The 14,015-nt window shown below is 47.7% G+C and overlaps 3 protein-coding genes across 3 annotated transcripts in view; all 3 read right to left on the bottom strand.

The window, feature by feature from the left end:
* LOC118639337 (leukocyte immunoglobulin-like receptor subfamily A member 2) overlaps nt 1–14,015 on the bottom strand; it is a 462,866-nt gene that overhangs the window by 19,811 nt on the left and 429,040 nt on the right. The window lies entirely within an intron of this gene.
* LOC118639326 (leukocyte immunoglobulin-like receptor subfamily A member 6) overlaps nt 1–14,015 on the bottom strand; it is a 154,905-nt gene that overhangs the window by 125,079 nt on the left and 15,811 nt on the right. The gene's annotated exons all lie outside the window — the stretch shown is intronic.
* On the bottom strand, nt 5,841–7,352 carry LOC118639344 (leukocyte immunoglobulin-like receptor subfamily B member 4). Its single transcript, XM_036275715.1, has 3 exons — nt 7,144–7,352; nt 6,188–6,349; nt 5,841–6,106 (listed from the first exon to the last, which is right to left on the bottom strand). Exons 1-3 carry the CDS (start codon nt 7,186–7,188, stop codon nt 5,960–5,962), a joined length of 354 nt encoding a protein of 117 aa, XP_036131608.1. The 5' UTR covers nt 7,189–7,352; the 3' UTR covers nt 5,841–5,959.

Here is a 14,015-nt window from a genome sequence, read left to right as displayed (position 1 = left end):
TCTTTGTCTTTTTCTCCCCCTTAGTTGGGTTTTGCTGTGTCTTTGTGTGGATGTCTTTGGATTTATCCTAATTGGATTTCATGAATATGTAGGCTTATGACTATTGCCAGGTTAGGGAAAATTTTACCAGAGTTTCTTGAGTAGTTAAAGTTTAATTCTTTTTCTTCTGCTTCTAGGGTTCTGATTTCATGAATGTTAGACCTTTTGTTACCATCCTACAGGAGACAAAATTATGTTCTTTATTTCTCTTTATGTTCATTATTTTCTTTTATTCTCTCCATTCTGCTGTTGAGCCTATGCATCTATTGGGCCTTTTATTTTAATTATTGATTTTTTTCAGATATAACATCTCTATTGTGTTCTTCATATCTTCTGTTTCTTTGCCAAGACTTTCTTTTTATAGATTCTCTTTAAGCATGTTTGTAATTGCTCATGAAAGCAATTTTATTATAGTGGATGCACAATCCTTGTCAGATCATTCAATGTCTGTGTCAGCTGGGTGCTAAGCCTTTATTACTGATGATCTTTTCTCCTCGAGATGAGATTTTCTTGGTTCTTGTTATGACAAGTTATTTTTTAAATATTGAAACTTAGGACTTTTGGTCAAGATGGCAGCATAAGTAAACAACCACATCAAAATTACAACTAAACTACAGAACAACCATCCTTCAGAACCACCTGAAATCTAGCTGAATGGAAGTCCTACAACCACGAAATTAAAGAAGCCACGAGACTGGTAGGAGGGGTGGAGGTGTGAATGGGCTGGTCCCACACCCGCGTGTGGTGAATACAAATCAGGAGGAACACCTTAACTGTAAAAGTCCTTCCTAAGGAGCAAGGGGTCCCTGTCCCACACCAGGTGCCCAGCTCAGGGTTCCAGTGACAGGAAGAGAAGTCCCCATAACTTCTGAATGTAAAAACCAGTGGGAACTGAGGCTGAGGGAGGCTGAGGCTTCTGAAGTCCCAGGCAGCTCCTCTTAAAGGGTCTGCATACAGACTTGTCAAACCCCCTCCCTCTGAGCTCTAGCATGAAAGGGAGGCAGCTTGAAAGGCACCAGAGACATATGGAGAACAACTGAGTTGTTTAGCATTGGGGCGAGGACAGGAGAGGCAGCTTTCTCCTGGACAGACATGATGGTGTAGGCCATTGTTTCTTTGGTGAACCCTTCCCCTACAGGGCAGGTAGACAGCCGCCATGTCTGGGGCTCCAGCAACCTGGCTCAAACTGTTTGCCCTGCCCTGGTGATTCCCTGAGGCCCTGCCACACCAACTTCCAAGCCCACCCGAGCTGTTTCCCGTGGCTTTAGCATAAGATTGGCCGGTTTTGGATCCTGCTTCAGATTTTCCTAAATTCTCTCAAACAAGAAGCATTTGGCTACAGTGAGCCCCATACCTCTCACTAAGTGGCCCTAGGCCCAGCACTAGAAGCAGCCATTGGCAGATCACTTTGTAGCTTATGCCTGATGGCCCCAGATAGAACGCAGGCAGTGGTTGACCTTGCCCCAGAGCCAGCACACCCAATGGACAGCTTCAGACCATGTCGAAGCACTACCACCCAACAACCTCCACAAGTGACACACTCAAGGAATGGACTCAGGGCATACCCAAACACTGCTGAAGTAAGACTTGCTCTGTGTGGTGGGCCCCTGCACAGCTGATCATCCAAGGTAGTCAGAGGCCAGTGGTTAATGAGCACAGCCAGTCTTTGCAGCCAATCAGCGTGAGTAAAACCCTCCCATTGACATGCCAACAGCAATTAAGACTAAACTACAACAGAAGGTATAAAGTCCACACGAGGGGTGCACCTCGAGGCCCAGCTGGGTGATTAGAAAGGCTGTGCCACTGGACCCTACAGGATACCTACACAGACCACCCTAGGGAACCTAGGAGACATAGCAGCTCTACCTAATACAGAGAAACAAACACAGGGAGGCAGCCAAAATGAGGAGACAAAGAAACATGTCCCAAATGAAAGAATAGAACAAAACTCCAGAAAAAGAACTAAATAAAATGGAGATAAGCAACCTAACAAATGCAGAGGTCGAAACACTGCTTATAAGGATACTCAAAGAACTTAGTGAGGGCCTCAAGAGCATAATAAAGGACCAGTCAGAAATAAAGGGTCCACTAACTGAAATAAATAATGATTTAGAGGGACTCAATAGTAGAGTAGGTAAAGCCAAGAAGCAAGCCATCGATCTAGAATATAAGGAAGCAAAAAGCACCCAATCAGAACAGCAAAAAGAAAAAAGAATCCAAAAAAATGGGCATAGTAAAAGGAGCCTGTGGGACAATTTCAAGCATGCCAACATTTGCATCATAGGTGTGCCAGAAGGAGAAGCAAGAGGGAAAAAAATTGAAAACCTATTTGAAAAAATAATGACAGAAAACTTTCCTACTTGGTCAAGGAACCAGACACACAAATCCAGGAAGCACAGAGAGTTCCAAATAGGAACCCAAAGAGGTCCACACAAAGACACATCATCATCAAAATGCAAAAGGTTAAAGACAAAGAAAGAATCTGAAAAGCAGTTAATTAACCTACAAAGGAGCTCCCATAAGGCTGTCAGCTGATTTCTCAAAAGAAACTTTGCAGTCCAGGAGAGAGTGGCAAGAAATATTCAGAGTGATGAAAAGCAAGGACCTACAACCAAGATTACTCTATCCTGCAGAGCTGTCATTTAGAATTGATGGACATATCAAGAGTTTCCTAGTCAAGAAAAAGCTAAAGGAGTCCATCACCAACAAACCAGTATTACATGAAATGTTGAAGGGTCTTCTTGAAGAAGAACAACAACAAAAATATGAACAATAAAAAGGACAATAAATACATATCTATCAACAATTGAATCTACAAACAAAATGAGGAGGCAGAATAGAAACGGACTCATAGATACAGAGAACTTTTTGTTGGTTGCCAGATGGAAGGGGAGTTGGGTGAAAAAAAATGAAGGGATTAGGAAGTACAAATTGGTTGTTAGAATGATGAACACAGGGAAGGGGTGAGTTTGGGCGGGAAGAGACAAACCAAAGAACCAATAGATACAGATGCATAACCAATAGATACAGACAATACTGTGGGGAAAGCAGGACAGGGGAGGGTTTGGGGAGAAGGAGATCAAGGGGGGAATAAAGAGGGACATCTGTAATACATTTAACAATAAAGATAAGTTTGAAAAAATAGAAAAAAAATTGAATCCTGAATATGTTGTATATCATGTTGTGAGAGTTTAGATCTTTTGTTATAGAAGGCATTTTCTGACACATGACTGGGCTATTGACCTGTTACTGCGAGGTGGAAGAGACAGTCCAGGTACCTTGTGTGGCCTCCTTTGACACCACTGTGTCATGGGGTCTTAACAGTCTTAGCATGTCTGCTGCCTCTCTCTACTTTTTGAAGTGTTCTTATGTTTGATGTATATGCAATGTCCAGGAGTTTTACACTGCTTTAGGGGGTGGTGGGATTGTTAGAGATACTTACCTCTCTTTCCCCTTGGTCTAAAACTGGAAGTGTGAAATGCAATTGATTTGTATATATTACTGATGTGCCCAGTGTAGATCTTTATATCATTTTGCATTTTTCATGCACATAACATATAATCTGTGAACAATACGGTTTATTCCGTCCATTCAGTCCTTATCACCCCCTCCCCTTTTACTTAAATGCTTGGTTCTTCCAGTGCTGAATAGAAGTGGTCATAGTGAATATTCTTGTCACAGTGTCAATTGCAGGCAAAATAGTTTCAAGCTTTTACCTTTAAAAATTACTTCTTTTATAAAGATTTTCAAAGATATCTTGATAAATGATAGAAAATTTTCTTTTATTTCTGAAGAGGTTTTAAAATAGTAAATTAGTGTTTTATTTTTATTTTTTAATTAATTAATTAATGTTTTTACTGATGTTTCTCCTTTTTCCTCCACAGATTCTCCCTTTCCCACCCCCACCCCCCGTCCCCAGCTTTGTTGTCCATGTCCATTGTTCATGCATACATGCATATAAGTTCTGTGGTTTATCTCTCCCCTACCACCCCCTTTTCTGGGGATTGTCAGTCTGTACCCCACTTCCACGTCTCTGGGACTACCCCATTCCTCAGACTGTTATGTTCATTATATTCCACAAATAAGTGAGATCACAACAAATCATCAAACAACAAGTGTTGGCGAGGGTGTGGAGAAAAGGGGACTCTAGTACACTGCTGGTGGGAATGCAGACTGGTGCAGCCACTATGGAAAACACTATGGTGTTACCTCAAAAAATTAAAAACTGAACTCCCCTTTGACCCAGTGATCCCACTTCTAGGAATATACCCTAAGAAGCCTGAAACACCAATCAGTAAGAATATATGTACCCCCATGTTTGTAGCAGCACTATTTACAATAGTTAAGATCTGGAAACAGCCCAAATGTCCATCAGTAGACGAATGAATAAAAAAGCGGTGGTACATATACACAATGGAGTACTATGCAGCTGTAAGAAAGAAAGATCTCTTATCCTTTGAGATGACATGGAGGGACCTGGAAAGTATCATCCTAAGTAAAAAAAATTTTTTATTAAGATTTTCAAAGATATTTTGACAAATGATAGAAAATTCTCTTTTATTTCTGAGGAGGTTTTAAAATGATAAATTAGTGCTTCATTTTTAACAAAAACTGTGCATCTGTTGATATAATTTTTTTCCTATTTCTTCTTTTTTTATGTTTGAATTGTATTGATTGATTGTTTTGAATATGAAACCCACCATGCATTCCTGAAAGCACATACCAGCATGGTTATGATAGATTATCCAGTTTTTGTATTGATGAATCTTGTTTGAATATTTTGTTTAGGACTCTATACCTAAGTTCATGTGAGAGAGATTCCCGTGATGTTCCCATTTTGTAGCTGCCTTGTTTGAATTTGGTATCAAATTATTTCTAGCCCGATAAAGTGTGTTTGGGATACATGCCTTCCTTATCTATTCTCAGGAGAAGCTTGTGTAAGTTTGGTGTGTGTGTGTCTGTGTCCATGTAGCCATGTTTGTGTGTACTTCATACATGCCTAAGTGTTCAGACGCATTTACCATTGAAGCTTTCTAGACTCTGAGTTCAGTTTCCAGGACAATTTTTAATTACAGGTTCAATATACTTAATATACATGACAGTTCAGTTTCACACGAAGAGTGAAGTCATATGGATCTTGTTCTACTCTGTCTGACTTGTTACACTTAGCATGATAGTCTCCAGATCCATCCATTTTGATGCAAATGCCAGTGTTACATCTTTTTTTTGTGGCTGAGCAATATTCTATTGTATATATTACCACATCTTCATTCTGTCAGCCATTGAAAGACACGTAGGTTGTTTCTACATCTTTGCCTTTTTCTTTTCCAATATATTTATTCATGGTAATTAATTTTTTTCTTTTTTTGTTAATTCGTACTCAAGGATATCTTTCCATTAATTTTTAGATAAAGTGGAAAGGAGGGAGGGGAGAGAGAGAGAAACATCGATGTGAGAGAGACACATTGATTGGTTGTCTCCTGCACGACCCTGACTGTGGCTGGGGATCGAACCTGAAACCCAGGTACATGCCCTTTACCGGGAATAAAACCCTTGATACTCTAACTGCTAAGCCAAAACTGGTCAGGGCCATGGATCCTAATTTTCCATTTCATAGGTTTGATGTGTAATATTTATATTATCTTTCATGTGAAGAATCCTCTCATTTCTGTTTTGGTTCTAAATTCACACATTGATTATTGAGAAGTCTGTTTCTTTGATTCCAAAATGTAGGAACATTACTTATTTTCAAAGGTAGAATCTGGTGACCTCCGGAGGGTTCCAGGAGGTACTGGGGGGTCCTTGTCAGGTCTTCAGGGTGGCCAGGGTCGCTAACTGAATGTCCATGTGGGAAGCTCCCATGTCTTCTGGGGTCCCTGCCAGCCCCCTTCCTGGAGTGTGGGGTCTGGGTCCTCCTGGGCTAGTGGGTGGCCAGAGCAGCATACACACTGGGCTCCTCTGGGGTCTCTTCTGATGGGGAGAAAGGGGGTGCACTTGTCTCCCGCCTGAGTGTCAAGTGGTTCAGCTGGGCATAGGTTACATCCTGGGGGGCATCAGATGCAGCAGCCTGGAGCAGGGGGAGAGTGAGAAGGATGAAATGTGGTTGAGGTTGGGGGAAGCCTGGATGTGTGGAGGGGTGTGGACCCACCTGACTGTCCATCTCTCTGTCCTCTTCTGCTTGTCTGCCCGTCGTGTCCAGCAATCCCCCCGACAGGGAGGCTGTAGAGGTGCCCATTCCCTGCCTGAGTCTTGATCTTGAGTGGTTCACCTGGGTGTGTGTCCCTCCCTGGGGGTCTTCATAGTGTGTGTTCTGTGGGGAGAGACAGTGAGAAACAATGTCTCCTGATCCACTGTTGAACCCTCCTGTCAGTTATCCAACATGGTGCCAGAGTGAGGATTTACGTCAGATCCGATTCGGTCCCTCTCCTGATGGATCTGCAGGAACTTCCTCAGCCTTGGGGCTTCCAGATGCTTCTAACGTCCTGACTCTTATCCTAACATCCTATCTTTTGTTCATTTGGCTCCAGCCAAATGGCCCATCTTCCTGAAGATTCCTGTCCTGCCTCAGGACATTTGCACCTCCTGTTCTCTGTATTCCGCCTTCAACCATGGACTCTATCCCCTCCTCTTGTTTTATTTCCCTTCACAGCACTCTGCTCTCTGGGACACTGTCACTTGTTTGCATACTGTCCACCTCACCCACAGGTGAGCTCAAGGGGTGTGGAGACAGTGTTGCTCAGGGCTGCACCGCGGCACCTAAATGGAGCTGTGAACAGTGAGCTCCCCGTCACATCTGCTGGGGGAATGAATGAGGGGATCCTGGGGACCTGTGGGGGATTCACTTATTCATGCATCCTCCTGAGCTCTGGGGCTGCACAGGGTCAGACAGAGGACGAGGAGCCAGCAAAGGGGACCACAGAGAGGGGTCATGAGGTCACAAGAAAACCAGGAGCAGTGAGTCACAGCAGGACGACCTGGGTGCCCAGAAGCAGAGGTCAGTGTGGACACTGCTGAGAACCAGGTGATGTGAGGACAGGGAAGAGTCCATTGGCCTAAACTGGGCAACATGAGGTCCTTGGTGCCTGGACAGAAGCAGGGTCTCACCTGAGAGTCCAGCTCCACGCTCTCCCCAGGCTGTGGGTCCTTCATGGCAGCATCTGCTGGGGCAAACAGGGTGTGTCTCCTGACCGGGTCCCCAAGATCTCAGGGCTGTAGACCCCACCTGTTCCCAAATGAGCCACTAACCCAGGGGTGAGGTGAGGCTCCAGGTCACCCAGGGTAGATTTCAGTCCTTCTCACCACTGACCCCCACACCCTCCTAGCCGAACCCTCCCCCATTCTCTCCTGAAATCCCCGTGCCCCCTCCCCCAGGACAGCAGTCTCTTCCTCTCACAGAGGGGCTCTTCCTGGGCGTCCACAGCTGGGATGGAGCTGGGGGAGGAGACAGGAGTGTTAGGGGCAGAAAGGAGCCACGGGCAGTGGGAGTTTGAGGTCTTTGGGGCAGGAGTTACCTGATCTGCCGGCCTCTGTCCTTGGGCCCTGGGTTTTCAGCCCCTGTAGGAGGTTGGACATCAGCCTCTCTCCGGGCTGGTCAAGAGGGACAGTCTCAGCCCTGGGACGGGAGGGACCCTCACCTCCCCTGTGACTTCAGAAGAAGGAAACCTTAACACACACTTGTGCAAATGTTTTCCTATTTCATGAGACAGAAGACAGTGACAGAACCTTCAATGCATCCACGTGTGCTGACGTTAGGGGTGTTCTCTCTAGATTTTCTGATGTGAGATTCCAGAGAAATCTTTTTCTCAGCTGACCTCTATCTATTAGGTTTTCCTGTGGCGGGTTATCTGAGTGCCCCCTTCTGTGACCCAGGTCACCCCATCCCCTACTCACCTGATGTCCTGCCTTTGCCCTGACGCCGGTGTCGGAGGAAGAGGAAGAGGAGGAGGGTGAGGAGCAGGACGAGGGCCACCAGGACTCCAATCAGGACATACTGGTACCACGGGAGACCTTGGACTAGAGGGCCATCATGAATGAACCTATGATGTCACTTACTGAGCACCTGCTGTGTGCGAGGCACGTGCTGGGGTCTGTCATTCATCCCTCTCCCCTCACACAGTCATGGACCAGGGACTGTGCCCCACCAGGTCACTGAGGCTCAGAGAGGTCAGTCATGTGCCCCAGGTCACCCCGCCTGAACGGGGCAGGGCTGGGACTGGAACCCGGGACTGTGGGTGCTCTGTGCTCTCCTCATGCTGCCCCAGAGGGACCTCAGCTTCGTGCTCTGGGCTCCTCATCTGCAGGGGCCTGTCCATGTCTCATCTGAGCTGAGGGTCCTTCCTTATTCCCCACCCCGAGCCCAGCAGGGACACAGGAGAGGGAGGGGTGTGGGGTGGCCTCTGTGTCTCCCCTGGATCCATCTCCACCCTGCAGATGCCCCCTAGGAAGGTGGGTGGGCTGGGGCTCTGCCTTCCTGAGCTCTGTGGGACCCCTTATGTCACCTGATCTGACAGCAGCCTGTGAGCAGGAGGGGCCAGGGATGGACAGAAATGACCCAACAATCAGGGAAGGGAAGGGACCACCTGACCCCCTGCAGGAGCAGCAGAGCCACGATGGGGTCCTGCTGGGCCAGGAGGGAGGGCTTCCCAGACACACCTGAGACACCAGACGTAAGTACAGGGGACGCTCCTCCCATAACCCCTTCTCCTGGCCTGGCCCGGGTCTCACTGTCTCTTTGTCTCTGCCCCAAAAGCCACTCTGTTGCCCTCACTCCACCTCTCACATGGGGCTCCCCTCCCCGCAAAGATGCCAACAGCCTGTCTAGTGATTCCACCCATGGAAGGGACAATAATGGGGACTCACCTAGGACCAGGAGCTCCAGGGGGTCACTGGGGTGTGAACACACCTGGGGGCTGTTCCTGTAACAGCCATAGCATCTGAACGTCCACCTGTGGCTGGGGGTCACGGGGCCCACAGGGAACAGGGCCTGGTACTGCCCCGGGGTGTGTCGTTGTGAGTCCAGGGACCAGGAGAGCCTGTGTTCTCCTTCCTTAGTCAGGATGAACCTGTCAAATCCCTGCCCTGAGACACACTGGAGGGTCACGTTCCCTCCTGAGGTCACGACAGGGCTGGGCAGGGCTGAGAGGCTGGGTTTGAGGTAGGACCCTAGGAGGGGAGGAGACAGCATGTTAAATGGGGTCACACCTCCCTCGTGTCCTCCAGGGCTGGGCTGTGAGAGGGCAGAGGCCCTGAGAGCAGCCCCTTCCTGAGGGCAGAGCCTGAGGCTGGGACCCCTGAGTGTCCCCTCACCTGTCACCACCAGCTCCAGGGGGTCACTGCGCTCTGACCAGCCAGAGGGGATACGATAGTAGCAGTGATATCTCCCTGCATCATGGTCTGTCGTCCATGTGATGGAGAACGTGGCCTTGTCTCCGGGGTTCGGTGGCTTCTGTGTTTTCCATAGTTGCGTGTATCCGTCTTTATACAGATGGTACATCTCAGCCCCTGGAGTCCCCTGACATGTGATGTTCACGGGACTCCCCAAGGGGATCACAGATCCTGGCTCAGCCCAAAACGTAGGTTTGGGGGACATACCTGTAAGGAAACAGAGGCTGGGTCCTAAGACATTCCCACCCCAATCCCCAGGTCTCACAGCTGTGCCCCATCTGTCATCAGACCTGCTGTTCTCCTTCCCCAGTGGCCTGGGTGTTTCTCCCTTGTCTCAAGGGAGGAGCAAGACCTGGGGCATCTGGGGACAGACTCACCTGCCTGCACTCTGGTCCTCAGGCCCACGCTCAGCCCTGGAAGAGAGTTTCTGTGAGAGATTTGGCCCCAAATCCTGGGCAGAACCCTCCTCCCTGTGAGCCTCCTGCGTCCTGGGGTTTAGTGACACACGGCCTGGCTGGGGGGCAGGGTCCATCCAAGACCAGGACTTCCCCTCCTCGTCCTCAAACCTTACATAGGACGAGCAGGGCCGTGGGGGTGGGGGTCATGGTGTGTCCTCTGTCTGGACCCAGCTGAGCCAATGCAGGAGGCTTTGGTGCCTTAAACACAGACGAGCACGTAGGGTGTAGCCACTGCGGATGGGCCCTCGCTGTCACCGGGTGTCACAGCAGTTTGCCACTCAGGAAGAGGAACAGCGTCACCCAGGCCCTGGCGGTAGTTGCAGGAGGGAGCAGGAAGTAGTCCCGAGCCTTCCTGAGATGCCCCTGGCAGGTGACGTGGCCCAGGGCACGTCCTTCCCTGTCAGAGCCTCCCCTGTGGGGTCTCCATCATCCCCAGCCCATCCCTCAGCTCCAGTGTCTGGGGTCCTCACCATGGACAGTGCCACCTGGGCCCTGGAGCTGCTTCAGGAAGACGTGGGTTCCTGGGGCCGGTGGTGCTCAGATCCGCAGAGACACATTCAACTTCCAACTGCCGTTCATGGTGAGTGTCCCTGTGACAATGAGTACTGTGGAGAAATGCAGGGAAATAAGGGAAGGAAACACGTCCCTCGTCCTGCCCCAGAGTGTGGTTTTCTCTCTGTCTTAGTGGCCCTCAAAAACTTTTCTATTTCTCTTAGTGACAGACTCCACCTCAACTTCCTGGGGAGAAGCTGCTGAGTCATTCCCACCTCCTCAGTGCCTCTTGTTTTTGGAGTTGACGTCTCCTCCTCATCCTGGGGTCTCGCCATGACGCCCAGGGAACACCTGTGTGGATGACAGTCTGATTTTGACTTAGAGCAGATGATTATTTAAATACACATCTCCCAGTGCCTGTGTGCCCTTGAGTGGTCCTGTCCTAGCTCTGTGTCCTCAGTGTCCTCATGAGGATCCTCGGAGCAGGTGTGCTAGGCGGTGCTGGGTTCACGGGGGGACACATCAGTTTTTAGATCAGATGGAGGCTTGAGTGGGTTGGGAGATGAAAGAGTCAAGGTGTCCAGAGTCAAGTGCAGGATTGTGGCACCCACCCCAGAGACCTGGTCTCCTCTGAATACCAAGTTGAGCTACTGACACTTGTTCTAGAGTTTGAGGCACAGTCAAGTGCAGCCAAAGAGAAACGAAAGTTCCCCAAATGGAGACAAAACCACAGCAAAGAACAGAGGCCAAAGCTGAGTAGTCTCTGCAGCTGAGTGAGGGCCATGTGCAGATTACAGGGAGGAGATTCTCACCTGTGTGGACACAGAGGGACCCTGGGTCCTTATAGGAAGGGAGGAGTCAGGGTCCAGGTGAAGGTGGGAGCTGTTGTCCCCAGCCTCATGTTTGGGTTCAGGTCCTGGGCTATCTCTGCCCTCAGGACCAAGCCCATGGTCAGCAGTGAGCAACCTCCTCTGTGGCCTGAAACAGATGAAGTCCTACGTTGTCAGCCGTAGGACCAATCCTAGGGTGTGACTTACAACCACCTTGAGATGGTGGTGGACCCCATCTGGGAAGTCACCCGCACCTCCATAGTGCTGGGCTTCGTCCCAATTCAGATTCTAGGGCCATTGTGGGTGAGGAACCCTCATGGACCCTATTAAAACTCTGACTTGCGCATCCCATGCTATTGGTCACATGCTTAGTTCAGAGCCCCAGATTCTTCTACTGGAAATGCTCATTGTGTGAATGGACTCGGGGGGCTGGGAGGGGGGCTGATCAGGCAGGTGAGGTCCTGTTTGTGGGACAAACAAGGCCAAAATGTGAAGTGTTTGCTGCGTGTGATGAGCGGACACTTTGTGGTAAATGTGGTCACTTAGGGTGGGGTGGGCCTGTCAGCTCCCTAGTTCATCCCCACTGGTGTGGACATGAATGATGGTTACAGCACAGCCATGCGGCGTCTACCAGTCGTGACACACAGACTTATGAGTAGTCAAGTGAAAGTCAAGAAGCACAGGGACATGATTCCTGAAGGTTCTATGGTTTCTGTTCCGAAGAAAACCCTCCAGCAAGTCTTAGCGGGTAACTGCCATCACGGAGTTCCTGGAATTCTTTCATTCCATCTATTTGTGGGGATTATCTTAGGTACACATTCCCAAACAACACATCATGTCTCCTTCTTAACTTCAGGTAAATGGATAATCCTGAATACATAGATTTATCATCTTCTACCTCTCTTTAACTGTTATGTGTGAAGATGGATTTACATGTCCAATTTGTGCATTTTTAAATTAATTAATTAATTAATTAATTAATAATGGTTTTATTAATTAATTTTTGTTACAGATGTTTCTCCTTTTTCCCCCATTGATTCCCCCCTCGCCCTTCCTCCCTGCCCTGTCCCCAATTTGTTATCCATGTCCACTGCGGGTGGGAAAGGGAGAGAGAGACAGAAACATCGACGTGAAGGGACACATCGAGTGGCTGCCACCCACATGACCAACCAGGGCCGGGGACAAACTGCAACTGAAGTACATGCCCTTAGCCGAAGTACATGCCCTTAGCAGGAACTGAACCCGGGTCTCTCCGGACCGCAGGCCGATGCTCTAACCGCTGAGCCAAACCGGCCAGGGCCAATTTTTAATTTTTTGAGTAAAGCCATATTGCTTTCCATAATGGCTGCACCAGTCTGCATTCCCACCAGCAGTGCACTAGAGTCCCCTTTTCTCCACACCCTCGCCAACACTTGTTGTTTGATGATTTGTTGATGGCAGCCATTCTGACAGGTGTGAGGTGATACCTCATTGTTGTTTTAATTTGCATCTCCCTGATGATTAGTGATGTTGATCATTTCTTCATATGTCTCTTAGCCATTTGTATGTCCTGTTTGGAGAGGTGTCTATTTAGTTCCTCTGCCTATTTTTTTAATTAAAAAAATTTTTCATTTATTAATTAGTTTTTGTTACAGATGTTTTTCATTTCCCCCCGACTGACGCCCTCCTCCCCACACCCCCCGCCCTGCGCAATCCCCAGCTTTGTTGTTTATGTTCATTGGTCATGCATTCATGCATGCCAGTTCTGTGGTTTATCTCCTCCCCCCACAAACCCTCTTCTCTGAGGCTTGTCAGCTTGTACCCCACCTCTATGTCTCTGGGTTAATTTTGTTCATCAGTTTGTTTAGTTCATTATATTCCACAAATAAGTGAGATCATGTGATATTTGTCTTTCTCTGCTTGGCTTGTTTTGCTTAGAGTAATACTCTCCAGGTCCTTCTGTGTCATCTCAAAGGATAAGAGATCTTTCTTTCAGACAGCTGCATAGTACTCCATTGTGTACACGGACCACAGCTTTTAAATCCACTCATCTACTGCGGACACTGGGGTTGTTTCCACATCTTAGCTATTGTAAATAGTGCTACTTGATTGACATAGATTATTTGATTTATTTTATACACAACACCAAATTATCTCTTTTCTTTTCTGATGCATGTAAGTTTACGATGGTTCTTTTTTTCTGTTTTTGGTGGGTAATAAAAATAACTTGTCAATGTCCTCGTGAATGATGCATACGTACACATTTTCTCTAAGGCACTTACTGAAAGATTTAGCTGCGTCTCTGGACAAGTGTAATGCAGTCTATGAATTGATGAATATACTGTGCACTCCTACAAGTAACACATTCGAATTCGATTGGCTCACTATTCTCTCCCACAACTTCTGTTAAAATTTCTCTTTCTGCCTCTCATCTGATGTATTGGGACTATGGTCTTGTGTTTCCACTAAAACTGTGAGTGAACATTGAAATAGAAATAATTGTAACACATCAAATGGAAAGTAACTTCGGTGCAATTTGGCGTTCTCAGAGTGGTATTATTGGGGTCCCACCTCGGCTCGTACTGCTGTGTGGAAGTCAGTTAGTGCTAGGCTTCACAAATCTGCATCAGATCTGGTAGGGGCATCTTCAAGTTGCCCACAAAGAAAGCATATATGCTTGAGTAACTGGCAGTGGACAAGAAACATGTTTAAAATAAACTTTATTGAGGTGTCATTGGACAAGAGAATTATAGAGGTGTGAGGTGTACACTCTCTAGCACACATTGGTACACTGCATGGTATTTAGAACAACGGGTTTCAGAGGCAGCACACC

This window comes from Molossus molossus, unplaced genomic scaffold, assembly GCF_014108415.1.
Source record: "Molossus molossus isolate mMolMol1 unplaced genomic scaffold, mMolMol1.p scaffold_m16_p_21, whole genome shotgun sequence".
Lineage (NCBI taxonomy): Eukaryota > Metazoa > Chordata > Mammalia > Chiroptera > Molossidae > Molossus > Molossus molossus.
The sequence above is the reverse complement of the archived record's forward strand: the minus strand, read 5'-3'. Positions and strand labels throughout refer to the sequence as shown.

Excerpts from the sequence above, each read along its gene's own strand:
- LOC118639344 (XM_036275715.1), bottom strand. The coding sequence starts at position 7,188 with ATGAAGGACCCACAGCCTGGGGAGAGCGTGGAGCTGGACTCTCAG. Across the intron at positions 6,350-7,143 it reads GCGTGGAGCTGGACTCTCAG|AACACACACTATGAAGACCC; the intron begins GTGAGACCCTGC and ends CTCTCCCCACAG. Across the intron at positions 6,107-6,187 it reads ACAGAGAGATGGACAGTCAG|GCTGCTGCATCTGATGCCCC; the intron begins GTGGGTCCACAC and ends CCCCTGCTCCAG.